The sequence below is a fragment of the Haemaphysalis longicornis genome, unplaced genomic scaffold (assembly GCF_048455015.1).
Source record: "Haemaphysalis longicornis isolate Haplotype H1 unplaced genomic scaffold, Haemaphysalis longicornis Haplotype H1 scaffold_1, whole genome shotgun sequence".
Classification (NCBI taxonomy): Eukaryota; Metazoa; Arthropoda; class Arachnida; order Ixodida; family Ixodidae; genus Haemaphysalis; species Haemaphysalis longicornis.
In genome coordinates, this window is record NW_027526203.1 from 227423392 (window position 1) to 227450061 (window position 26670).

Here is a 26670-nt window from a genome sequence, read left to right on the forward strand (position 1 = left end):
GATAATTGAGTTTAAGTAAAAAAAGAGGTGAAACACGATACTTTTTTTGCCAAAAACACCACTGGAACCATTTATTTAAAAAGCACCAGCTTCGTACAGATCTGTTCACAAAGTATTTCGCTTTTGGTCAACAACTTTAAGCCACTTGATGGTGGTGTTGCGCCCAGGTTTTGGTCTGAATGATTTCAAAATCCTGGATCATGTCTAGCTATCATCATTTAATGAAAGAACAGCATTAAATGTTGCAATCATGAGTGTGAAGCCCAAAAAAGATGTCTTTTCGGGCGCGGCTTCGAAGGGCAAATTTGGAAAAAACAAGCAACCGGGTCTTTGGATTGCGCTCGCTGAAAAATCAGCTATGCAATGGTTGCTCAGAAATTTCTTAATACAGCTGATTCCAGAAAAAGTGTTTTGATCTCGAACTAGAGGTTTTTTGATGAAAAAATGACAATAAACACTGAGAACATTCTTAAAGAGGATGTGGGCACTACTACGTGCTTACGGGAAAACTGTTTTTTAGCGAGAAATAAGACATTTTCAGGCAAGTGTGAATATGGAAAATGTGCACGAAGAACTGAACTTCCCTCATTGCGAAGAAAAACAAAATGTCATTTCTTTCAAAATTTCGCCTTACCCTGTGCCTTTAACGCACCGGCAGCTTGAGGCGCTCATAAAATGTGACGAATAAACGCGTTGATCCTCGAAGCGTGTGTCTTGTAATTTATATTTTTAGCTTAAGTGGAAACTTTGAGACAGGAGATAGAAATTATGTTTGGCAGCCTTTTTAATAGCAGACAAGATGTAGCGATGATGAATTATAACAATAATGATTTTCGCACTTTTGACAACGTTATATTGGGGGAGTGCGCTAAATGTGGGTATAAACAACAGCTAGAAAAACAGCCTAAACTTGGGACAAAGTAGAGGACAACCACGAGCGCTGTCCTCTACTTCGCCCCAATTTTCCGCGCGGTTTTTCTATCAATGAGTAACCAACCAGCCCGAAGTCAAGCTTTAGTAGGTATTGCAAGTGCTTAAGGCTCTCTTGTCGTAGTAGCCGAAAGACGAAAAAAACTGGCCGCGTACCTTCTCCTTTCGTTGCAAATGTCGCCGAAAGACGATAGTCTTCGGCCGCCCCTGCCAAGTAACTGCCTCCCTTGTCTTTCCCGCTCACCTCTTACGCCGTTACTCTCCCGCCTGTCTCCTCCCAAAATAAACACGGTAAAGGTTTGCTCAAGTCAATTTAAATTTACCGCGTTCCACTTCTCCAGGCGGCGTGCCTCGGTACCAGCGCTGCTGTACAGCGGAGACGCGCGTGAATCGATTCGCGCCGGGGACGCTGGGCGGTCGCCGCGAGGCACGCACACACAAGCGGTCGGTATTTTCTTGTTTTTTTTTTTTTTTGTAACTGCCGGGCGATGGCAGCAATCTTGGCCAATCTCCCTAAGAGGGTGGGCTTGGCTTGACGAACGTGGGCAGCGCTGGCATCGAGGCACGCTTCTACAACGTTTATACAACCACGTTGCCCTACTCCACGGGCTTTCCAAGCAGAATGTGGAACCTAGATAGCGGAACCTTTGTTACTGTTGCCGCCTGATTTCTTAAAATTCTGCCAGGAGCTATAGTGGCGCGGGTAACAGCAGGCCAAAGAGTGAATTTTTTTCTGCAGGTGGATGTATCGCAAAAATCCAGCATCTATGAATTTTTAAATAAAGGAACACTGCAACTGTTGCTTATGTATTGATTTTGTACCTCATATTTGCCTAATGGTTTCTGAACGTATGTGATTTTCACTTTGTTTCCTCTAGAGCACATTGCGTATATCCTGTGCCCTGTCGACCCGTGCAGTAGGTAACTACAGCGGGTCCTGCTGTAACTAGTTTTAATAAATTCTCTTTTCAACAGACAGACAGGCACACCAAAGTTTCCGCGTTCAGGTAGCCCAAGAAAGACTATCGTCTTGAAAAAATATGTTGTAAAGGGAAAAGGATGAAAATAATTAGAACCCACATGGGTGCCACTGGACAACTGCCACTGCGGGCCCTACGTCATTAACGGGCATAGAATGAACGCGCTGCCTTCGATGAGACGCTTGTTCTGTAAATTTAATCGGTGCGGTGTATACGCCGATTGACTCTGAAGCTACTACATGAGCAGGAGCTGTGAAACTTGGCGGAGCACACAATACCGGCATGTCTGTTTGACAATTCAACCATAACGATTTGTCATTCACTACATCGTAAGGGGCGCTTATCTGTCCCAGACTTTTTGCCCTCAGAGAGTGGGCATTCTCGGGGCGAAAGAGCATGGTTTCCCCTGCTTGGTTCGCAAACACGGAGTGTGCACTTTTCTTCCAGTCGAGGTGCGCAGCGGCAGTTCGGGATAGCAGGCGTTGCATCTACATTTTCGTTCGTGCCCCTACAAAACAACATACGAGTAAGCACGTTTGCCACGTACCGCTCGAGAGAGGTCACTGAGAGGTCAATGGCTGAGATTTTTGGTATTTAAAGCTGATTAATTCGGTACAGTTACCATGTAGTCTCGTTCGCGCCATGTGACAACAATTCAAGACGTATAGTGAAGAATTCATTCTTACCTTCTTGCGGAGAGCGCTTTCTGAACCACAAATAGAAATGGAACGATGTGCTAAGCAGCACTAGAGCAGCTACGCACGCTAGAATACATCTGAAAACCACAAAAAAAAAACTTTTGATTCATGCGATAAGAATTCATAGGTTATGGCGCCACCATAGTCGTAAATTAGAATGTACGAATAATTTTAGCACAGCACAATTGTTATTGGTGGCCACATATTTATGTATCCAGTCGTGATGAAAGCAATGAAGAACGTATTTCCTGCATCACAGCCATGGTTTAATATCAGTGCAGGTGGGGCCTGCGCAAACTTTGGTTTGAAATGATCCCGTCATGAACTCACATTATTGCGGCTTGCGAGGAGCTCATGGATGGGTATTCCCCGGTGACGCAATCGTACACGGTAGCGTTGAATGTTTCCGGCAGTACTGAAAGAGGAGAAGCAATGTTTGGTCTCTTTTCACGGCTTATTGCGTATTCCCGGGTTTTTTTTTCTTTTTTTTGCCTATGAGCTAATGAAGTGCAAAAACATATTTTCTTCCCTAAGCTAGTCGACCCGGCTTGAAGATTTTTTTCACGTGAACTGCATGTACATTAAACATAACTGATTCCGCTTGTCTAGGTGAGCCAACCTTTGAATGGGAGGATACAGGGACGAATTTTATGTGAAAGCACAGAGGCCAGTGCCGCGAATTTTCAGGGTTTTTGAATTTCAAAATGGGTTGAAACCTGAAGAACGTGAAAATAAAATTATGAAAGGCCACGGTGCTCTTCTGCACAATATTGCTCCTGTGGGCTCGAAGACACGCAGCGAGTTTGAATATGGGAGGGGTGGTGTTTTTGCGCTCTGGGCCAGTTGTTTCTAATCCTGCTTTTCACTCGTGTTAAGAGTAGTTCACTATATTTTCTCTTCCCACTTATCCAGGAGTGGGTTGGGAAGTCTGATCTATGTCTCCTGAAGGAATGAGGAGTTTCATGCAGATATGGAAAGCTAAAAGAATCATTGATACAACACGCGCCTCTCCGATTTCTTCATATTACCCATAGTGTAGCATGTGCTGCTCTCGTACCCCGCATTTGTGTATGGGAAAGCACTTTTTGTTCACTGTACTTTCCGCTCGCCGAAAACACTCTGGATAACTACGGCCGTAAATTAAACTTTTGTAAATCTGTGTGAAAACACACCAATCATTCCCCACACAGCTCGTCTGAATACTCTGAATATTCTCCCGCTGACCGTGTTGCCCGCCCCAAATAACTACCGAGGGAATAAAAGAGGCTCCTCCGCTCCCGGCATTCTAGTGGCACTTTCTCTCACGCCACCAGAATGCACCTTTTTGATTCGACACTTTTGGCTCCGCTACGCTGCCTCTGTGCAGAATGCGGGGCCCTGAAGCACGTAGCGAGTGCCTGCGACGGATAACCACTAGACTCTCCCCAACCCACGCATTTCCACGGTGCTTTGGGAGACAGCCTTGGTCAGCTCCGGCCTCGAAGGTCAGATAGTGCCTGATTGGAAGACCTGTCGACGCAGCTCGAGCTCAAGGCATTCTTGAGCGGAGGAGACCTCCCTGAAGCCGTTTATCGGTTTAAATAAAACATCAATTATCTCGCTCGCTCTCGCGCGAATGAAGCAGGGCCGCGTCTATCAAGATTTCTACTGCTTGAAAATTTCTGACGCTAGTGAATAGGAATATTCTTGTGATAAATGTTACTAAGCTTAGTAAATGTCAATGACTAAAAAAGTAAACGCTTGCTCGTGACAGCGTGTAAATCTTTGTATGGGGAGGAGGCGGGGGGCCTGCTATTTTGGGGGGGATAGATTTCCGAAAACCCGTCAGCTGTCAGGTTGTGTCGTGTGGTTAGCATGATCATGAGATTCAATTGCTTGATGGATGGCTCTGTTGCCTTCTAGTCTTCTAGTGGGAAATTAAAAGCATCAAGAGCGTGCTCCCCACATTACACGACATGCTATGAGCTGCAAGCGCTAGTGACCGCTCATTTCCGGACCTCAGCGTCATTTTCACCCGGCGGTAATGGCCACTCGTGTTCTAGCTTCGACTTCAAGACTTCAAATTTTGATAATCCTTTGCGACTCCCTACCGTAAAATTCTGGCGCCGTTTGTCGGGCGTGGCTCCCTTTTAATGTGTAGCATTCTTGAGCTACTGGGCAAAGATTTACACTAATGGTTCTTGTTGCCTGTAACGTGCCCGATTGGCTGCGTCGCTAGGAACAGGGTTGCATGTCATCGGTGGAGCGACAGTGCACACTCCTTCACATTCGCGCACACTTTTAAGGGGAAATAAACGCATGAGCACTGTGTACTCGTACCAGACTGCTAGCGGCGCAGGCAACTATATCGACGCCTCGCGTGCACGGAGGATTGCCAGGACGCACTCCTTCACATTTGCGTCTAGACTGCAGTGACGCGGAAGTCAATGACCGCACCATTAACAGTTTATAAAACCCCATGTCGAGCCACTCGTCATATATGGCAATTGATGAAGTCTCGCAAGGTAGGGGCAACCACGCGGAGAAGTGGAGCTCCCGGAGGGAAATCACCGCCCTGCAGCCGCGGAGCATCCCCGATGCACGATAAATGTGAACCATGGCAAGTAACGGCGCCTACAAAGCCTGAACTATATTTGTATATGTCGTCGTTGCTCTTCACACACACGGTCGGGACGTAACACAGTCGTAACGCCACAAAAAAGGTAAAAATAAAGGGAAAAAATACATAAAAATCTAAAGATTAACAAACGAAAATCCCAAAAATCTGTTTATAGTACAGCGTCATCACGTGATTAAGTTACAAAAGAGAAAACGAAAGCGCGAGGATTGCGATTCAACTACGAGTGCTACGGACCAGAAGGCGATTCTCCAATATACAGAGTTTCCCCCATCTTTTTTTGTTGCTCCCGCTGATTTTACAAATCCCCCACAGTTTGCGTTTCCACGCGCACTGTTTTCTTTCCTCCCACGAATCTTCATCAGCGCCGTGCTCAGTGTTGGTAATTAGTAATTACTCACTTGTACGAACGAGAGATTGGATGTCTCGCTCGTTGCACTGGTCCACGAGGCAGATTCCCAGCCGCAGCCCAGGCGTCTTTGGGTCCGTCCAGTAGCTCGTGAACTTTTCTGCCTGCATGCATACAGGCTCATTTAAATCGTTTTTCTTCAAACGAAGCAAAAAGGCAGATACCATGAAGTTAGGGGATTAGTGAAAGCTGTGGATGCGTCGGTGATGGCGCGGTGACGGTGTCAAAAGCAAAAGAGATCTTTTGATGGGAAGCTTTCCGAGCTTAGTACAACTACATACAATATCGGCAAATGATAAAAAGTTAACTAATGGGACCAGCATATTTCCCGCCACATCATCTGAAAACTTATCTCATATCTGTTACCGAGTGAAAAAATGGTTGCGGCTTAGCTCAGCTAACCTTGGATATGCAAAGAAAAAGCTTGGCTTAGTTTAGTTGAGTCTTGGTTTCACTTGGTTGACCTTTGATGTAGCTGTATTTCCGACCACGGCTTGAAGCTGTTCGTTCCCGAGCAACGCTCAGAGAAGGAGGCCCGGCCCGCTTTCATTCTCGGCGAACGCGGCGTTCCTCGTTCACGGCGAACGCGGCGCAACATGAGTCACATAGCCGGAGACGACCCAGCGGCGCAAGCGTGGGAGGCTGCGGGTTTGGTCGGCTGCCGATCAGCTGAGCCGCCGCTCCCGTCGCAGCCGCCGCCGCAACGTGAGCAGAACGACTGAAAACGGGGCCTTGTGGGCAGCGCCGACAGAGGTCCCGGCGAATCGCGCGCTGCACTTCGAAGGGTGTGTCGCCGGGGGTGTGTCTCCGGTACAAAGGTTAACTTGCGCATCCTCCGCGAAACAGCTGGACGAAAGTAGTAAGGCTTTGCTTTAAGAAAAAACCTCTATGTAGCTCAGAATCATCGTCATCATCAGCAACGTAGCGACTGGAAGGAGGACGTTGGTAATTAAATAAAGCTTGTTGGGGGGGGGGGGGGTAGTTGGTTCATGATTCTTAAAACTATGTTTAGCGCAAACAACCAATGACAGCACACAAGAGAGGAGAACGGACAAGCGCTAACTTTCAACGGAACTTAATTCACCGCCGGAGCCGGTAAATATAGCAACAGCAGGAGCATGCGCAGCATGCTCTACAGTAAGAGTATCACAAGTACGCACATGTGTCAATCAGCGAAACGCTCGTAAAAGGATTTCTCAGAGTTACACAGGACCACCGACGTATCGCTGATACACTTATCGCCTTTCGGCTTGATATAAAAGGCTTCCCAGAGTTCCCGTGCTGTCGCATGTCTGCTCCTGTCAAGCATCTTAATCTCACCAAGAAGTGGCTCACACTTGCAGGCATCGCAATGCGCGGGTAAATGAGCATTTCCTTTATTCTTTACCGACAATTCATGTTCCCGTGCTCGGTCATTGATAGATCGGCCGGTGTGGCGAACATAGACTCTTCCTCATTTAAGTGGAATCTGTTTTCGCCGTCGCGTAAGCTGGCCCGACTTTGCGCACGCACTTCTTACAATGGGCGCCAAAAGCATGGATGCGACAAGAAGCCCACTAGGCAATTTGTGTGCTGCGCTATAGGCGTCTTATATCAGATTCCACTTAAATGTGGAAAAGTCTATGTTTCAACAATGTATCAACGACCAAGCACGGGAACATCAATTGTCGGTAAAGAATAAAGGAAATGATCATTTACCCGCACATTGCGAGGTGTGAGCCACTTCTTGGTGACATTGAGATTCTTAGCAGGGGCAGAGATGTGACAGCACGGGAACTCTTGCAAGCCTTTTATATCAAGCAAAAAGGCGATAAGTGTATCAGCGATCCGTCGTTGGTCCTGTTTAACTCGGATAAATCTTTTTTCGAGCGTTTCGCTGATTGACACCTATGCGTATGTGATACTCTTAATGTGGCGCATGCTGCGAATGCTCCTGTTTTTATATTTACCGGCTCCAGCGGTGAATAAAATTCAGTTGCAAGTTAGCGCCTCTCCCGTCTCCTCTCTTGTGTGCTGTCGTTGGTTGTTTGCGCTAAACATATTTTTAAGAGGATGTTGGGACTGGGCATCCCACCGCTGTGACCAAAGTTGTAAATCAGCCATCACAGCACTTTCGCCCCTGTTGGCACTGAGCCTTCTCACCACAGCCACCTCTGATGAGACTGGCCATCCCAGTGCAGCCCCCGGTGTAGCGACGTTGCCTTGCTCCGTCCGCTATCGACGCGGCGCACAGCAGAGCGAGGAAGTTCTCGAGCCGACAAACAGTTAAAGCAACATTTATATTCAGTATGTACAAGGGCAACAAAAAAGTTACATGACTGGCACAGAGGCGATAACACGTCTCCATTCGGTGCCTCCGAAAAGTGCTGCCGATAAGTGCCGCGCTCGCTGTGCTTCCGGGCGGGTTTTGGTGGCAACCAACTTGGGGCTGCAACCAACTCCCGAGGGGTTTTGGACCCCTCGGGAGTTGGTTGCAGCCCCAAGAAGTTGGAATCGCTCCAGTCAGGACTCTCGCTGGCTGAAGTTTGAAATCCGACTAATGGCGGCGAAGCGGTTGCGTCAGCCGAGCCGCCACGATGTGGAAAGGGAAGGCGACGCCGTCGCCGTCTCAGCGGAGCCGTCTCCAGGCATTTAGCGGCATGTCGGCCACCGGACGATCGCCCGATGCATGATTCGGTCGAGCCGCCACGAAGGGAAAAGGAGAGGCGACTCTGCGGTGGGGAAAGTTTGGGCGTGTCATCCGCGGGCGGTTTGGTCGAGGCGCGAATCGGCCTCGCTATCGGCGCGTCACCCCGTGCAACGAATTTGGGCCGGGCGCTCTGGCACAAGAAGGAGTGCGAGCAAGATCTCATAAGAGATCACAGCTGCAAATTCCCTTCGTAATGAGATACGAGGAAGACGTAGTATAGTAGAATGATTGCGGTGAGTGGCAATGCCCATAAGCATTAGCCCCACCTGTACCGAACCCGCTCTTGGTAGGATGAAAAAGGTAGCCCTCGTGAGGGAGAGAATCGTTACCCTGTCCTTCAAAGGGGGCACCGACGAGAGAAAGTTTTGGAGAACAACTTTTCAAATGTATTGGCCCAACTTTCTGTGACAACCAGGCAGTATCGTTCCTGCCTCATCGCTTTCGCTAACGAGTTCGGAATGGTGCATACGTTAGGCGGCTGCTCTTCCCAGATAATGTTGCTGGCTTCGGCGTGTTTGTCATGGCATATTTCGTTTGGGTTTTGTGCTTGCGAGTGTGTCCTTCAAGCGGTAACCGAACGTGATCGTTTATTCCTTCAGCACTAACACGCGTGAAAAATGTATCTAAGCGTATACAGGGGGCCACTTAAGTTGAGTCAGTCTAGAAACGCAAATGTCCACTTTCGCGGTATCAAACCACCGTAATGCTGTAGGCCGTCACGTCAGTCAGGTTGAATTCCCTTTTTGAAGCGAAACTGTCTATGTTTCACTGATGGCGTGTGTCGCGTCGAAAACGCACTACACGAAAGCCAACTTTCTCTTGCGAATATGATCATCGTGGATGAAGTGAAACAGAAAAAAACGCCTCCCGTGGCCAGAATCGACGCTGGGTTCCGCGTGTTATGAAGCCGACGTCTATCAAATTGCGCCATTCCGACAGCTTCGCAGCAGTTTGGATTTGGAAATCGGTGCATCGCCGTGCAAAATTAGGCAGAAAACATCATGCACCCCTCCATCTACTGAAGATGATGTTTGAACGCGAAGCTTTCTTCGTGCGAAACCAAATGGTGAAGGGTCAAAGTCAATTCCAGTCTGATAAAATGTCGAAACTGCATACGAGTCAAAGTCAAAGCTTAACGAATGAAAGTCCAAACGGTCTCCGAGGCAAAGTCCCGACTCACACGACAACCCAGAAATCCCGCATGACAAAACTTCGCGTTAATTCGTCGTCGTCATTATATGAAGCGGTGCATGATTTTTTTTTCTCTTCATGACTTTGGAATGCTCCCTCATCCGTTCCATTACTCCCATGTCTACACCAACCCCTGAGCAGTGGGAGGGCACGCTTGCCAGCTCGGATTTCCACGACCGGCTTCTGCTGGATGGCCGGTAGTGACGGCCCAGAGACTTCTGGACAAAGCATACCCCTTACACTTCCCCCTCTGCCCCAGAAAACGAATCAATGCAAATTAACTAAAGCTTTATAAATACTTTATCGAGAGAGAAATTTTTAGTTTTCAGGTTGTTGAGCGTCTTCCAAAAATATTCGTTTCAGCGGTTTCCTTGCCAGTAGACTTTACAGATTTATTAATTTATTTATAGTAGGGAAAGCGGCCGTTATATTAAAAATACCTGCACACTCACGCAAAAAACTCCCATTGTGCGCCACTGCTTGATTAAAGCCATCACTACGGTTGCAAAGAGAAGGCACGTTGCTAAGAGAATTTGGAAGAGGTTTGTAGTCAAGGTATACAGTGGGGAGGCTTATCTCTGAAAGCGGCCCAGGTTTTTGCGCCGCGAAGGAAGCACTGGTGATAAGTTACCGCGTCAGCACCGTTGCAGACGGGTGTGTAGGAATTACACTTTCATAGGGAGTTTCAGAACCACTTACTCAACATCCCATTTTGATTTTTGTTGTGATTGCTTTTTGTTCAGGAGTCATTTGAAGCCGTATGCCATGGCAATGAAACATAAAGTTACAGCAACCACAAAATGTAAGAAGTTAAGCTCAAACTTCACATTATAAAGAAGCGTACTCATGGGCAATTTTATATTAATTTTGTTGCATTGAGAAACGATGGACATTTTAAAAACCAAATTTGGTTCTCACAACTAAAAAAACGTACCCTTTTGTGCGTGATTGCGGCGGCTGGAACGAAGTGCTCCGTCATCAAGTCGTCGCTTGGAACGCGCAGCTCAAGAACGCAGTACTGGCCCCTGGTTTTCGTCACTCCGTACTTGTCCCGCAGCACAGTCGCTACGCACTCGTCGTACGAACCGAGGTCCACTACTGTACCTTCAATTAGTCCCGTTGGGTATTTTCCAGTGGCGTCCAATACTTGGGTGGAAACAGGCGAGAAACACAGAAACAATGAAAGAGATATAAGCATCATAAAAGCAACCACACCATCGCATAGAGACCTGTTCTGCTGAGTACGTGCACGGACAGAAGTAAATCTACCGTGGAAATAGTAAAAGATATTACAAATGAAATTAATGATACCGCATCTTCACATCTCTCTTCTGAAACCTCTTTAGAGGCTCTTTAAAGGACTTGAAAACGTTTTAGCCTAATGTATGGCCACGAACACAAAATACAACTTTGTTTAATCTGAAAGAACTAGGCTTCGGTACCTTACACAGCTTCGCTCCAATCAGGGGAGACGCTTTTTAGCAAAAATAAGCAGGAAGTGTTGAAAAACATTCAAATTTTGTGCTACAGTGACGTGTTGTGGGAAGGAATGACGTCATATGGGCTAGCCCTAAAAGCATATTTTTTAATGCGTGAACTGCACGTTTGCATTCTAGTGATGTGATTAAACAGAAATAGAAGCCTCATTGCAGTTGTCCAGTCATGCGTCTAGAGATGGGCTAGTTTGGCGGCCGCCAATCGCACAAACAAGACTCTGCGACGTCATAGAAAAGTTGCCGGAAAGTGGCAAGGGAGTTGCCACTACTTGACAAGTTTTCGTTATATATCTATTATTTTTCAGAATTTTGCGATAAAATTGGTAGTATTGTTCTCGGGGCGAAGCAGTTTTTCTAATAAATCAAACTTGTATTTTGTCTTAATAGCCCCTTAAAACCGGCGCTGCCAAATAATCGCGGCCGCGATACAGAGGAATAACACAGTGAAAAATGGTGTATATGCAGGAATAAAGAAAGGAGCATGATTTGTCGGTTTTAATTCAATTATAAAGTACAGTAGCCCCCAAAAAAGCCCCAAGCAGGAAGGTGAAGTGTTACAAAAAATCATGCACCCCTCGGTCTAACGACGACCATGGTTGGACGCGAAGCTTTCTCGTGCAGGATTCCTTGGTCGTCGTCTGAATTTGGACTCTGGCTTGCAGACGAATTGGACTTTGAATCGTGGAGCTTTGACTTTGACTCGCACACAGTTTGTACTTTTGATCTCAGCGGCATTCGCTTTGACCCTTCGCCATTTGATTTCGCACGAAGAAAGGTTCGCTTCAACCATCGTCGCTGTTAGACGGAAGAGCGAATGATATTTTCCTGTCTATGCACTCATCTCAACTAAGCTCATTTTGTCTATGCGCATCTGTCCATGAGATGAGTGCAAGTCCATGCACTCATCTCCAAATCCGAACTGCTTCGCAGGTGTCGGAATGGCGCAACTGGATAGACGCCGACCTCATAACGCGAGGGACCCCGGTTGGATTCCGACTACGGGCGGCGCTCTTTTCTTTCACTTCACCCACGACAATCATCATCGTCAGAGAAAGTTGCCTTTCCTGAAGTGCGTTTTCGACGCGACGTACGACATCAGTGAGACATAGAAAGTTTCGCTTTAGAGAGAAACTTGACGAATTAGATTTATTCCGTGTATGGGAAGATGACAGTCAAATATCCGGCATAAGACCTCACAACGTCAAAAAAAAAAACAGTTCAGGAAATTTTTGAGATATTTTAGTGTAATTTTAGAGCAAAACTATGTAATGCGGCAGTTTGTTCGAACTAGTCATTGTGCGAGGAAGAAAAGAGTACTAAAGTGACCACGACGGCAAAATACAAGTTTGGTTATTTCAAAACAGTGCTAAATAGCGGTAAGAATAACGCAAACATCAAACAATTAACCCGGACAGCAAGGAAAACCGGGGAAGTAGTTACGCTTCACCAGCTGATTTATCACCCTGGTCTTCCGGCAGCGGCGGCCCCCTTGTTTGATGGACGCGAAAAGCGAAGACGCCTGTGTGTTTGAGACTTCGGCGCACGTTAAACATCCTCCGGTGGTCAAAATTAATCCGGAGACCTTCACTACAGGCGTTTCATCGCCTGAGCAGCGTCAGCGCGTTAAACCTCATAATCAATCAAATAATTATCGCCCTGCCGTTATGACGTTACAGGATTCGTTTATGCGATTGGCGACCGCTGGCCGAAGCCACCCCTTCCCCCCCCTTAAAAAAATCGTGCCTGGTGCTGTTTAATGGTAACGCTGGGATCCTGACTCGGAATCCGATAACTTCGTTTTAATGTTTAACCAATAACGGGAGTGCTGACACAGAGTAGCGCGATGCTTAATACTATTTGCGGCGGTTTTTTTTTTTTTTTTCGAAAGGAGCCAGATCCACCTAACGCGAATTTGGGAAGCAACCGGAAGTTTGTTACCCGACCTAATTGATGCACCGTCCAAACTATTATATGATATATTTTACATGTCCGGTATGGTAAGTTTATGGCCACAAGTAATTAGAAATTATGCCGTGAATTTGAGCAATATTGGGGTGATAAGTTTGGATGTGGCTCTTATTAAATTAAAAAACCCATAGTGATGCTGCATTCTTATGAAAACTTTATTTAAATTGACTGTAAAGCATTGTGCGATTGACTTTTGGTGGAAAAGGCATAATATGCAACATGGCCTGGAAGGGGACACATGCAAGTTCCAGGAAAGATTATTAGTAAACGTTACGCCCAAGTATTTGAAGCTGTTGACTTGCTTCACCACGCACGATCCCAGTGTGTACTGAAATTCGAATGGAGATTTTTTTACGCGTTATGCGGAGGGAAACAGTTTTCTCTGCGTTGACAACCATGCCCCATTCCTTGCACCAACTGTATATATTGTCCAGGTTTGTGTTAAGTTCTATTTGATCTTGCATGCTGGAGATTTCACGGAGTCATCTGGAGTCATCTGGAGTCATCTGCAAACCGCCGGATATGAGTGGTGGGTGCAACTACAGTGACGATATCATTGATGTATAAAAGAAACAGCAACGGCCCCAGAACACTACCTTGAGGCACTCCGGATGTGACGGGAAGACAGCTCGACGCATGACCATCAATCAAAACATACTGCTCTCTATTCATCAAATACCTAGACACCCATGCTACCAAACTTTCCGGAAGATTTATATTTTTTAATTTTGGATGAGGAACTTTGTCAAATGCTTTGCTAAGATCAAGAAAAATTCTGGCTACCTGAACATTATTAACAAGGGCCTTTGCAAACTCGTGTGTGACGGTGACCAGTTGAGTCACAGTCGAATAGCCTTTCCTAAAGCCATGTTGGAAGCTTGTTAGAACCGAGTATCTTTCAAGGAATTCAAGAATACGGTTGGCTATGATATGATAATTTGCAGCATGTTGAAGTTAAAGATATAGGACGGTAGTTATCCAGAATTAATCGATCCCTTTTTTTAAAGATAGGGATGACTCTAGCTATCCTCCAGTCACGTGGTAGTGTTGCTTAACAAGGACGCTTCGAATATTACAAGAAATTTGGCGATGAATTCGGCATAACGCATTTCGGCATTTTCTACGAAAGCCACTTCGGCATTTTCTACGAAAGCCACTCAACTTACAGCGTCTTTCAATAATAACACCAGTGTGTCGAACCGAAAAAAATACCGGTTCGTTTACGGTTCTGGTTAAGGCGAAATCGTTTCGTTCCGGTTCAGTTCCGGTTCGACAAAATCACGTACCGAACCGGTTCGCGAACCGGTTCCGAAGCTTGAACCGGTTCGCGAACTGGTTCGATGAGTTGAATTATCAATGAAATTAGAAAAAAAAAAAAATTAGTAGTTTAAAACGAGTCACATCAAAATACAAACAAAAATTCAAAATGCTGCTTTTCCCCAAAGGCAGTGGCGCAATTGCAAAGAAAACGTTAAACGATTACGAGATATTAAAAAAAGAGATGAAGTGGCGACGATTTACCACCGACTTTCTCGCCCAGATTTTATGTTGTCCTAGCGAACGGAGTCTTGGACTGAAGACCCCGATCACAAATATGCTCACTTCAACTGTGACTAAAGTTTCTCCCTCTCTCTCTCTCTCTGTTGATAAAGCCACTGCCAAGGGATATGTCGGTGGAATGTTTTCTGCCCTTTCCTTTTTTGTTGAAATCGCAATCGCCGCTATGCAATCGCCCATCACGCTAACCTTGGAGCTTTAAACTTCGGCCTGCGTTCTGGCGCGTTCAAATACCAGCGCTTAAAACCATTGGCGCACATTTTTATATTTGTAACGAAACAGAAAAATCCGAAAACACGCACATAAATATTACCAATGAATTAGATAAGGTAGACTTACTTTTGCTAAAAGTAAGCTTTAGTTAACGCTCAGCCACTGCATTATTGCTTTGACCATGGAAATTCCTTTTGCAATAGCTATACCGGATGTGTGCATTACAATCAGTATGTCATCGTACCGCCTGACCCCCGGCCATAGTTCTGTGTGCTACATTGCGGAATCTTATAACAGATTATGTTGTTACAAAATGAAAAGGAAATTTGACACGCAGAGCATAAGATGGGACTTTGTTTGGGTAGACGCTCTTTAATTCGTCCGCAGCAGTACTCCCCTCCGGAACGAGTACCAGTAGAAGTAATGTAGCGAGTTGGGCAGCCAGTACACGTGCACCTTCGAAAAAAAGCAGATCTGAAAGATACAAAGCTGCATCAGCAGCAAATGGTTTAGCCACTGAGCAGCTCCTGCGGTAACACTTGTGAAGTATTAACAATTTGCAGGTGTCGGACCTTTTAAACAAATTACGAAATGCAAAAAAGTTTGCACACATCGGGTGTGGGCTTTCGCTGTTGCGCAGTGGAGCTCTCTTGCAGACTGATTGCTCGAATAAAGTCGCAGCTAGGGAAGGGCAAAGTGGTTTTATATCCCTCGCAAGCTGCCGAGAATGACGTTTTGTTTGGCCAGCTTGCACTACGCTCGCGCTTCTAGCAGCAACAGACCATTGCTACATTGGTGCTCATTCATTTCCCCTGTTGTTACATAGAGCGTGATAGTGTTCAATTGTGTGGAGGGGAAAGTGCGCGAGCGGGTACGAAGTTGATGGTACGTGAAAAAAAAAAAAGGTCTGAATTGCATTGACTGTGCAATATCAACAACGGAGAGTCGAACCGTTTCGGCATGAACCGGTAACCGTTATTTCTTTTTCGGTTCAGTTCTGGTTCGGGTTCAGCGTGCTCAAAAAATAACGGTTCTGGTTCTGGTTCAGTTCCGGCAAAAATACCGGTTAAGTTCCGGTTTTCGGTTCAGTTCGGTTCTGGTTCGACACCGTGAATAACATAACTCGGCGTGGTGACTCAGCGGCTAAGGCGCTGCGCTGCTGAGCATAAGGTCGCGGGTTCGATTCCCGGCCGCAGCAGCAGCTTTTCTGATGGAGGCGGAAAGCAAAAACACCAGTGTGTACCAGATTTCGGCGCACTTTAAAGATCCCCAGGTGGTCAAAATTAATTCGGAGCCCTCCACTACGGCGCGCCTCATCGCCTGCGGTGCGGCGGCGCGTAAAACGCTATAATCAGATCGGAATCATAAGACACTAAAGAGGAGTCGCTACCTGTACTCACCTGCATGTGCCTCTCAAATCATTCCCTTCAACGTATCGCAAAATAAAATACTGACACAGCTGCTCTCAAATTTCGCAGTAAGAAGAATAGTAATTGCTGATGAATTTTTTAGTGCGCAGTGCTTTGGCGCCCGAGCGAGCAAGCCAGCGAGCGCAGGAGGGGCGTCTAATGATGGGGGGGGGAGTTATTAGGACGTGCTGCGAAGGCGTGATCTCCTAGTATGTCTTACTGCCTTTCCCTCACACTTTCGCCATGCGCCGCCAGTCAGGAACGCCCTCCCCCTCACACTTTTGGCGAGGCTCCTTCCCCGTTTTTTGCCCATCCGAACCACGTGACATTTGCGCGGGAGGTTCAAACACGATTTCAACAACATGCTCGGTAGCAGCGAAGCGCTACGAGATAACGGCAGAGCAGCCCGCGCTGTCATGCGTTCGCCGATCATTCGGTTACTTCCTGAGACGCAGCAGATATGCGCCGTGACCAAGAAGACTGCAGTTAGCGCTGCACACATATTTCGCATTAGGGAGCATAGTATTCGTCAAGTGATTTTTTTCTTGGGACAACCATGTCCTTCGGAACAACGATGGGGAGTTGGGAGTTTTCAAGTGTTTTTTTTAAGTAAGACAAACATTATTTTCCTCGTATGGGCCCTTTAAAAAATCCAAAGTGAGTTTCAAGCATCGTGTAATTATCTGCCACATTGGATTTGATTGTATACGGTTTAACGCGCCGACGCTGCTCAGGCGCCTCAGCGCGCAGTAGTGGAGGGCTCCGTAATAATTTTGACCACCTGGGGATCTTTAACGTGCTCCGAAATCTCGCACACACGGGCTTTTTTGCTTTTCGCCTCCATCAGAAAAGCAGCCGCCGCGGCCGGGAACCGAACACCACCTCAGAATGCGTAGCCCAAGTTCCAAGTTTTTGCGGCCGATTTACTGCATTTTTAACCAGACAAGTGACTTGTAAGCGGCTGCTTCCCTCGCATTGTCAGTCCCTACGATTTGCTGACGTAGGCTAATACGACGCAATGACAAATCGGCACGGCTAAACTTCGCAAATTTCCAGCAGCTTTAGTCACCAAAACATGCGCGTGAACACACAAAAATACTAAATCATTCATGAAATCGAATACCGACACTGGTTTGCAATGTGTTGGGATACCTCACGACAAAGGCTGAGCGCAACACATTGCAAACCAGTGTGACGTCACTGCGGTGCACGTTGCAATCTCTTTCTTGCCCTTCGGCCAAGAGCCAAATATACCGTATATAAATAAAGGCTTGAAATGCGCATCACTGCTAAAAATAAGATTTCCGGAAATTCACTTCAGTGTACCTTTAAAGTTGTTAGTTCTGGCAGTGGTATTGTGCAGTGATATTCCACAGGCTCTTTTTAAAGGTGGGGAAATTCAGCTGCGCTGCATTAGACAGCGACAGAGAACGTTTCTAAGCGTGCTGAACCTGCGATTTTTGTCCCTATGGTAGGCGTATTATTATATAGATAATTTGCGCAACGGCTTGCAATATGGTTACGTTGCAGACAGACGGAGAGAATAAGCTTTTTTTATTAACAAAAAAGTAGAGTCTGTTACACTTTTTTACAGCGACCTTGCCACTTGTTATTTACCTAAAAAGTCCACGAAATCGGGAACAGTCGTTTGAAGTGAAATCATGGTGCACGTGCATAGAAAGCGCCAAAGCCCGTTATTTCTTGCCACGCTGATTAATTCCAACCAAATAAATAGTGTTATGACAAACGGATGCGACTGATTGTCGCGTATGGTTTCGCAGAACTGTCCCATCTTGTGGAATAAAATTACACCCATCTCCCCGAAGGGAACCATGAGTAGGATGCGGGGCGTCATGGGGGTTCCGTTTGCGTTTCCGTGATGTTCGTTAGCCAAATTTGGTGGAAATTCAGTGAACCCCGTAATGCTCATAAATCCTACTCATGGTTCCCTTCGGGGAGATGGGTGTAATTTTCCTTATTGCATGCGTATATACGCGAGTGAGACGAGATTGAAGTGGTATCTAAAGGTCTGTTAGTGTTTGCGCTGATGCGCTCACTTAATTGCGTCAGCACACTCACTGACGGGGCTGTTGCTTCCATCCTACTTCATCTGAAGAATCACGGAGTTAAGCGCAATCACAACCGGAGTCAAGCGAAGCATGCGGCCAATCCCTAGGCCAATCCCTAGGGGCATCCTGCCAAAATCATCATCAGAAGTGCTACGGACGGGGCGACAGCAACGTACACGCCCTCCTCTTCGCAGCTTTGTCTTCTTCTCCTTCTTCGTCTTCAGCGGTTCCCCTATGGGAAGATGACGACCGTGGCGCATGCGCAGGTGGCGTGCGGACGCCGGACCACCGCCGAGGCCGCGGGACATACCCCCGAGCACAAGATTGTCTTCTTCTCCATCTTCGTCTTCAACGGTTCCCCTATGATGGGAAGATGACGACGGTGGCGCATGCGCAAGTGGTGTGCGGACGCCGGACCACCGCCGACGCCGTGGGACATACCCCCGAGCATAAGACGCTCCGCATCTAAAAATATTGTCGTACCCGCTTGGCCACAGTTCACCTAACGACCGATTATTAATTAAAGGGAGCGAATTTCATGAACAACAATACCGTTTGACTGAAGAAAATTATCTATTTCTGGATGCCGCAATGCCAAAATTTATTGTCGCCACTGAGGTGGCATAGTTCAACTTTTAAAACAAATTGTCAGCTGTACTTTTTCATTCGCCTCCTTCTTTTCATTGCTATGGTTGACCACTTAAAGGAGCCAGGAAGAGAAAACACAAGTTCGGTTCATTTAGAAGATTGCCTCGTGAGAATCATACTGACACCCCTTTTAACGTAAACTTCGCTCAAATAAGCTACATAATTAGGAAAAAAGGGAATGGCCATGCTACCCACTACCTCACTTCCCGCAACAGAATCTATGATGTCATACCAGACAGCTTTGCGATTGGCGAAGGGCGGCAAAAGCAAACGCAAATTAGGCAGAGCTTATGAGCTTGCCGAACGAGCTATTTGCGCTTAAATTTAGGGCACATTCTTTTGAAAGCCCTAAGAATGGTGGGACAAACAGTGGAAGTTACGAAAGCACACCTAAAAATATACAAGCACCGATGCGTATGCTGCTGTTGGTACTGCGCGCACTATGCTTGGTTTAGCTGCACAGGACTGCGGGACTTTGCGGTTGTATCAGACGACACTGGCCGATTGATGCAAGCAACGATGTCTTACGTGACCGTATTTGTTGAGTGAGCCCCATGTTTCACGAAACGATTGTCTCCATGAACAAAACAAGCCTGGTACTAATACGTTCACAAACAAACCAAAGGCAGAAAACAGCTTGCCGCGGTGTGGTGGCGCCATCTAGGTTCACTGACGGTAAACAAGGCCCTGTGATGTCATTTCAGACCACGAAAACGCACGATTTAGCGGGAAAAACAAAATTTTAGCTTACATAATTAATTTCTCAGTGAATAAAGCATCGTTTGCTTTCGGGCAAGCGTTGGGGGCACTACAAAACACGAAATCTTTCGAAGAACAACACAAACTTGTGTTTTGTCTTCATGGCTCCTTTAAGGGTGTGGTGTGGAAGAAGGTGCAGGACATTTACTTTTTGAATCTTAGCACTATTTTATAATAATCTAAGTCGGCAACTCTATGCCTTTTGTATGCGAGTTCGTGTTCGCCTTGTCAGCCATAGGCACCCAGCAACAAAGGAAATGCGAACAATTAAGGTGCAGCATTTTCGACATGCTGATGGGATATATTGATTGATTGTAGGGTTTAACGCGCCGACGCAACGCAAGCGATGGGGCGCACCGTAGTGGAGGGTTCCGGAATAATTTTGCCCACCTGGGTGTCTTTACATGCGACGAAACTCGCACACATAGGCGTTTTTCTTTTCGCCTCCATCAGAAATGCGTCCGCCACGGCCGCGAATTGAACCCGCGTCCAACAAGGCTGGCCTATTAAAATATAAGCTACAAACTTTTTCTTGATGCGCCTCCCCGCCGAAAGAGAATGTTTTCATTTCGTCACTATGGGCTCTTTTGTTGCTTCCTTAAAGGGGCACTGACACAAAAATTTTGCATCTTGTTTTTTTTTGTTGCGATAAGTAGCTGGTGACCTACTTATAACCTGTAAAAACCTCATTTGCTTCAGCGTGCGACGGTTGCTTAATTAGAGGCATTTTCAATGCGGCCAGTCGCAGTTTCGGTTTCAGCGAGTGCCGCGAAACGATGGATTTTGTGGAACAAAGCTGACCACGTGACCGTCGGAGGGATATCACATAGCAGAGCCGCCGTAGCACTGTCGAATCCGCATCGACAGCAGTTTCTACGAATGCCCCCACGTACTGATCTCGTGTGGCGCTTAATTAAAAAGCGACCGTGGATGTGACGCAGGCGCTGCGAGTGCAAATGCTACCGCGGCTAAAGAAGGAGGTGCGACGCTCGAGACGGTGGGTGGCAAGACGCGCGCTGGGAGCAGCCGGCCGGTCTGCCTACAGGTCCGCCTACAGATGTGTTCGGCTTAGCACTGCGGCGGATATTCGAGTGCCGATCTCGTAAGCGGTGCAGATGACAAGTTTTAATGCAACCCGCCATCGCTTCATTAACTCCTTTCTCATGTAAGCCACCATGGTCGGGACTTGGGGACAATTTCGTGCAGCGGTAACAAGCTATCACTCGAGCTACCTGCGCCGGCCTGGGCCACTTCGCGGCCGTGGCCGCCGCCTGCACAGCAACCGTGCGGCTAGCGCAGTGGGCTTTTCGTGCCTCCGGCGCGTTTTCGCATCCAATGGTAATAAACAGTAATAGAAACAGAGTGCCTAAAATCGCTGTAGAACTTTGGTCGCGGCCAGCTGCCCGATTAGCTGACGAAATCACGGCGCCTCCGCCGCCAACGATCGGGTCGTTCGTTCTCGAGAGCAGAAGCTCCGCCCTCCGGCCCTCCGATTGTAGCGGCGAGCCGGGCGAGCCGGCGAAAAACGCCGGCAGTGCGGAAGCGGCAAACACAAACTCGTGACGTGTTGGATGTGGTTTATTTACACAATATCCTCGGGATGTCGATTGCGCGTGGTCCTCTGCTGGCTGCTCGATTGCGTTTCGCACACTTTAAAATTGATTTTAAATATGTTCTAGGCTGTATTCGCCGCTGATATTTTGCAGATGATGTATATGTGTTCCCACCAATCTATCTCCGAAGTTATCTCGCCTTCAAAATTTTGTGTCCGTGCCCCTTTAAGGGCCACCGATGTCTATGTGTCTAGATTTTATTTGTGGCTCCATTCCTCTGTTGAACCCACGTCATCTATTGTACGACAATTAAGTGGAATTCGGGAGCTTTATTTCACCTGTAATTAGCGGAAGAAGAGAAAAAAATCGAGAACCGTTCGCTGTTGCTGCGCCGAATAAGCCCGGTTTGCAATTTGAGATGTTCATTAATTTCGCCATTCCTATTAAATTTTTGTTTCGTCAGGTACAGGCTGTACAGCTTAAATATGATCGCAGTTGTTAAACATAATCAAGCGGACCTACCAGCGTGCCTTCATTACCACCGTCAGCACATCGGCAGGGAGGATGGTGCAAGAAAAAAATCCCTTTCGAGAGCCCTTTTTCTACCTTAGCGTGGAGTGTGAATTGTTTAGAAAACTGAGGCCATAGCCAAAGAATTATAGACATTGGTTTTTTGAGCTAGTTAGACAATATGTTTAACTGACTTTACTGCCCCAATGAGAGGGGGAAACGTTACCTACGAGGGTAAAAAAGTTTCACTGTATATTTCCGACCGAGTATTTATGCCTTTGCAACAGCTCTGCTGTACCGTATTGGTGAGCCTGGGTATTCCGGAGAAATTGTTGGGGTGTATGCGAAAATCAGTTCTCCCCTAGACTGTACAAAAAGCGCCCTATTTGAGAGGTTCGTACTTGCTAGGTAACTCCAAAGGCGCCTTGGAAAACACCATTACCGGACTGGACAAGCAGCGTATACAATGGTGGGCCTGAAAATTAATATAGAGAAAACTAAAGTAATGCTCCATAGCCTCGGGACAGCACAGCGGTTTGAGATAGGTGGCGAGGCAGTGGAAGTGGTAAGCGAATATATCTACTTAGGCCAAGTTGTGACCCCAGATCCCAACCATGAGGCAGAGATAATTAGAAGGATAAGAATGGGGTGGAGTGCATTCGGCAGGCATTCTCAGATAATGAATGGCAGCCTATTGTACCTAAAGACAAAAAGTGTGTGACAGCTGTATCTTACTGGTACTCACCTACGGGGCAGAAACTTGGAGGCTCACTAAAACGGTTCAACTTAAATTGAGGATGACTCAGGGAGCAATGGAGCGGAAGATGATAGGTGTAACATTACGGGACAAGAAGAGAGCGGAGTGGGTCAGGGAGCAAACTGGTGTTAAAGACATATTAGTAGAAATTAAGAAGAAGAAATGGACGTGGGCAGGGCATGTAATGCGAAGGCAAGATAACCGCTGGTCATTAAGGGTAATAGAGTGGATCCCTAGAGAAGGCAAGCGTTGCAGGGGGCGGCAGAAAGTTAGATGGGCAGATGAGATCAAGAAGTTTGCGGGGATAAATTGGTCACAGCTGGCACAGGACCTAGGTAATTGGAGAATAATGGGAGAGGCCTTTGCCCTGCAGTGGGCGTAGATAGGCTGGTGATGATGATAATAATAATTATGATGATGATGACTTTCTAGCGTACCAGAATTAGGTGCGAAAATTAATTCCGCTAAATCAATACCTCAAAATATTACTGGCGTATTTGGCTGCAGATCGTCTCACAGATCCAGAAAGGAAAATAATATTTTCTGAATCATGCATGACCACTTTCCAGTAAAAACTTGGCGCCAAGACGAGAGTCCCGCATATTAGGAAAGCCATTTTGGTGGAGTATGCTTATTGGAGCAGAGAGGTTATGAGGGCAGCCATTATGCTTTGGATACTAAACCTTCCGAATAGTAGTCGTTGGTCCGCAATGAGGGTTCCCTATCGATAATAATGAAGTTCCCCAAGCCTGAGCGATGTAAAATTATTGAAGGCTCAGAACGGGCGTCAAAATTTGGTCCGTAAAAGCTTTAGAGTAGAAGCTGATTGATTAGCCGCAATAAAAGTATTCTGAAATACAGATGGAGAGAAAGAAATAAGCAGACAAAGAAGCGGAGAAAGCGGAAACACTTGTACGATAAAACACCATGAGGTTCCAACAATATTGGGCTGTTCAGGTGTGAACTCAATGACATGTTCTGGGTAGGCACAGAAACAGTGCCATTATAAGCAGAAAACGTGGCTACGTTCGGGAGGGAACTAGTATTGTTAAAGGTGAAAAACGCCGAGATACCACCAGCCAAGTCTTGCAAGCACTGGGGGAAATCACTGTCTCTGTGAAAGCAAATAGGGTACTGGTACGTGCCGTTTTTCGCAAGAGATGGCACTCTACGCGCCGATTTGCGATTCTGTCTAAACGAACGCAGACAGAACTGCAAACTGACTGCCTGCAACCTAACACAACTGTCTTGCATAAGCCTGAACAGGTGCGGCACGTACTTACTTCGTAGCGCCCAGGGTTCCAGATTTCGAATGGAGCGTACCAGTCGGAGCAGACCCAAACCGCAGGTGGGCGACATTTCGGCTTCCAGAAGTTTTCGTGCCAGCGGGTTAGCGGGGTCCAGCACATTGTCGAGGGCGGAACGCATAGAGTCCACCAGGCTTGACTGAGCGGTCGCCTCGGGAGGAACTTCACTTACAGGGGCAGCACTCAATGCGTTGCACCAGGGAGCCACGCAAACCAAACATGCGACGCCAGTTAGCCATTGTAAGGTTGAGAAAAGCATGTTGGCGGGAGGACTATTTCTTTAGTTGGATTTCTTGTTAAACATGCGGAATAAATATACAGTATTAAATGCTTAAAAAGATCATTTGCACAAAATGATCTTACGAACGGACGCTTCCACAGATAGCGCGGAAAGCGAGAGCTTGCTCACCGTGTTCGCACTGCACTAATAAAGAGTTGACTGGCAGGAACGCTGGTGGTATTGTTGTTTAACGTCTGTGCCAACTAAAAGTCGCCGAGCAAAGTACGGGGTTGAACGAAAGCCAATCGTCATTCTCAGGTTGACCTCTCACGTGACTTACGCCTTGGTGGCCTCTATGGCGAGTTAATGTGGAATTGTGATTTGACGATAGTGCCCTCTCTTTTTCAGGAAAACATTTACGACCTTCCCGTGCCCCACGTTCCTAGTGAGAGAAGGATCCACGCTGAATGACGTAAGGTGGGTCAAAAAAGCCTTCGCCTCCTTCCTGAAATTAAGCTAATTCACGTCACCGTGTTGTTTCTGCTGTTTACTCGCACGGTGAACTGCCTATCTTCCCTTGCCAGCACGCGCGATCACTCGATTGGGGAGCTGGTTGCTGTAGCGGTTTGCAACTCGAACACGTTTCCTAGCGCAATTTTGTTTGAAACTGAACTGTACCGCGCCAGTCCGCCGCTTCAGAAAGTTGCGTCACACTGAGCGTCATCGGTGCCGTTTTTCTATTTCTTTCGCTGAGGCCCCACCGACACGGCCCGGAGCGCTTTATCAGGTCCGCCTCATGTATATACATGTGTGCGCCGCCACGGGCGTGTTACGACCTTCAGCACGTTCGCCAACCTGGCCCCTGTTCATAGGCGTAGCAGCATACACAAAAAGAGAGACAGAGATAGCGAAAGCGAGAGTGAGCGAGAGAGAGAGAGAGAGAGAGAGAGAGAGAGAGAGAGAGAGAGACAGACAGAAACAGACAGAGAGAGAGAGAAAATGGACCTGCTACTTTCAAAGACTGAACGCTGCCATTTTGAACTAAAGCTCCTTGTTTAAAGAAGGAATACGAGTGGTCCATCAAACCATTCTTCTTTTGTAACACCCAGGAGAAATAGGCAGTAAATGTTTAACGCCTCTAACAGACATTGCTTTAATAAAAGCCACTAACCTGAAATCAAGTACTCTTGGGAAGCTTGCATATCAGCATCGCAAAGGTTCCCGCTGAAAATGTCCCAGTGATGCATTTACGAGGTATTTATTTACATTGCAGTATTGACATACTTGGAAAAGCAAGTGATGTTGTGGCGCGCTACAATTAAGTGCCAGGTTGTTACGTGCCTAATGGACGCTACTGAACTGTTTCCAATACAAAATTTAGAAAATGTATGCTACGTGGATATGGCTGCTGTTCATTGTGTTATGAAAAAGTTTTAGGTGTTGAGAATTTGCTGTAACATTGCTGAACACCAACTTTTCTTAACCTCCTTATTTGGAAACAGAGAAGTTTCAGCTTTCTTGTGCAAGCCCACAACAGCATGCCACATTCAGAGCAACACTGAGTCCGAATGAGATCAGGGTGACTGCCGAACAACGTGTACTTATCAACATTAGCGTCCGTGACATGATGCAGCCTGAGGAAAGTTGATCAATTCCTTCATTTGAAGCGAAACAAAAAGACCTGCGAACCACTTGCGCATGCTATAGATGATAAAATTGTCCTAGACAAACAAAATGAAATAACGTGGCTACAGATACAATTCTTCTTAAGCTATGTGTGTAAACGTTATATTATTTACTCTAAGTTAAAGATTTTCATTAAAAAACAACTCTCATATTAGTATACTGACATATGTGAAACGCTGAGAACTAAAAGACATTTATAGTGCAGTAGAAAAATGGAGTGTCTCATAACTTTCAGATATTAAAACCGAATTACATTTTCACCATTGTAAGCGCGCAGTCCATTGGCAAAAAAATGCTCAACACAGATTTGGCAAACATAACATACCGTAATGCAGCACACACACCGCAAAAATGCACTGTGCGTATACCACATCCACGGTGTTCGGAAGACGCTGTTTTTAGAAGGTTCTTCTGATTGCGAAAATGGTAAACAGCAGGAAAATTCACTGGTAAGAAATGTTTTGAGCTCGCATTAAAACATGCATTCATAATCGGCGAGCGTTCATGGGCAAGAAAATACTCAAAGTCCTCAGGAGTCGAAACGACGTAGGAATAATTCCGAAATGTATATTGCTGAGAAAATTCTTAAGTCGCAATATATATGGTGATGCACAAGTAAAAATTAGTAGGAGCTGCCTTCCAAATTCCTGACGTCCAAATACACCTTGCACCTGCGCTCTGGATAATGAAGTAGTAACAACCTGTGTACTACGGGTCAGTTGGCCGAAAATTCTGGGCCGGAGACACCCGCACTGCGTGGTGTAAATGTCCTCCAATTTACTCATCATTCGGCGTGGCATCTTTGGTAGAGGAATACAAAACGGTCGCTCCGCCACTGCGACTTAGGACAACACGCATGAAACAGTTGGTGCGTCTGCTTTGCTCCAAATAACCAGAAAAACTGAGCAACCACAAGGCCCGCATTCAAAAGAACAACAGTGGGCCAACTTTTATGCGAAAGCGTTAAATAGCCCTCTGTGCGAAAAAGCCGGCTTCGCAAAACG

The 26670-nt window shown here is 46.5% G+C and overlaps 1 protein-coding gene across 1 annotated transcript in view; it reads right to left on the reverse strand.

Moving 5' to 3' along the window:
* Positions 1–24635, reverse strand: part of LOC144142501 (nose resistant to fluoxetine protein 6-like) — a 90885-nt gene extending 66250 nt beyond the window's left edge. The window contains exons 1-5 of the mRNA XM_077674055.1: positions 23737–24635; positions 10449–10660; positions 5627–5738; positions 2939–3023; positions 2597–2685 (exon numbers count right to left, since the gene is read on the reverse strand). Of these exons, the coding sequence (XP_077530181.1) occupies positions 2597–2685; positions 2939–3023; positions 5627–5738; positions 10449–10660; positions 23737–24019 (781 nt within the window). The 5' untranslated portion in view covers positions 24020–24635. The remainder of the gene's footprint in view (positions 1–2596; positions 2686–2938; positions 3024–5626; positions 5739–10448; positions 10661–23736) is intronic.
* Positions 24636–26670: the final 2035 nt, after the last annotated feature.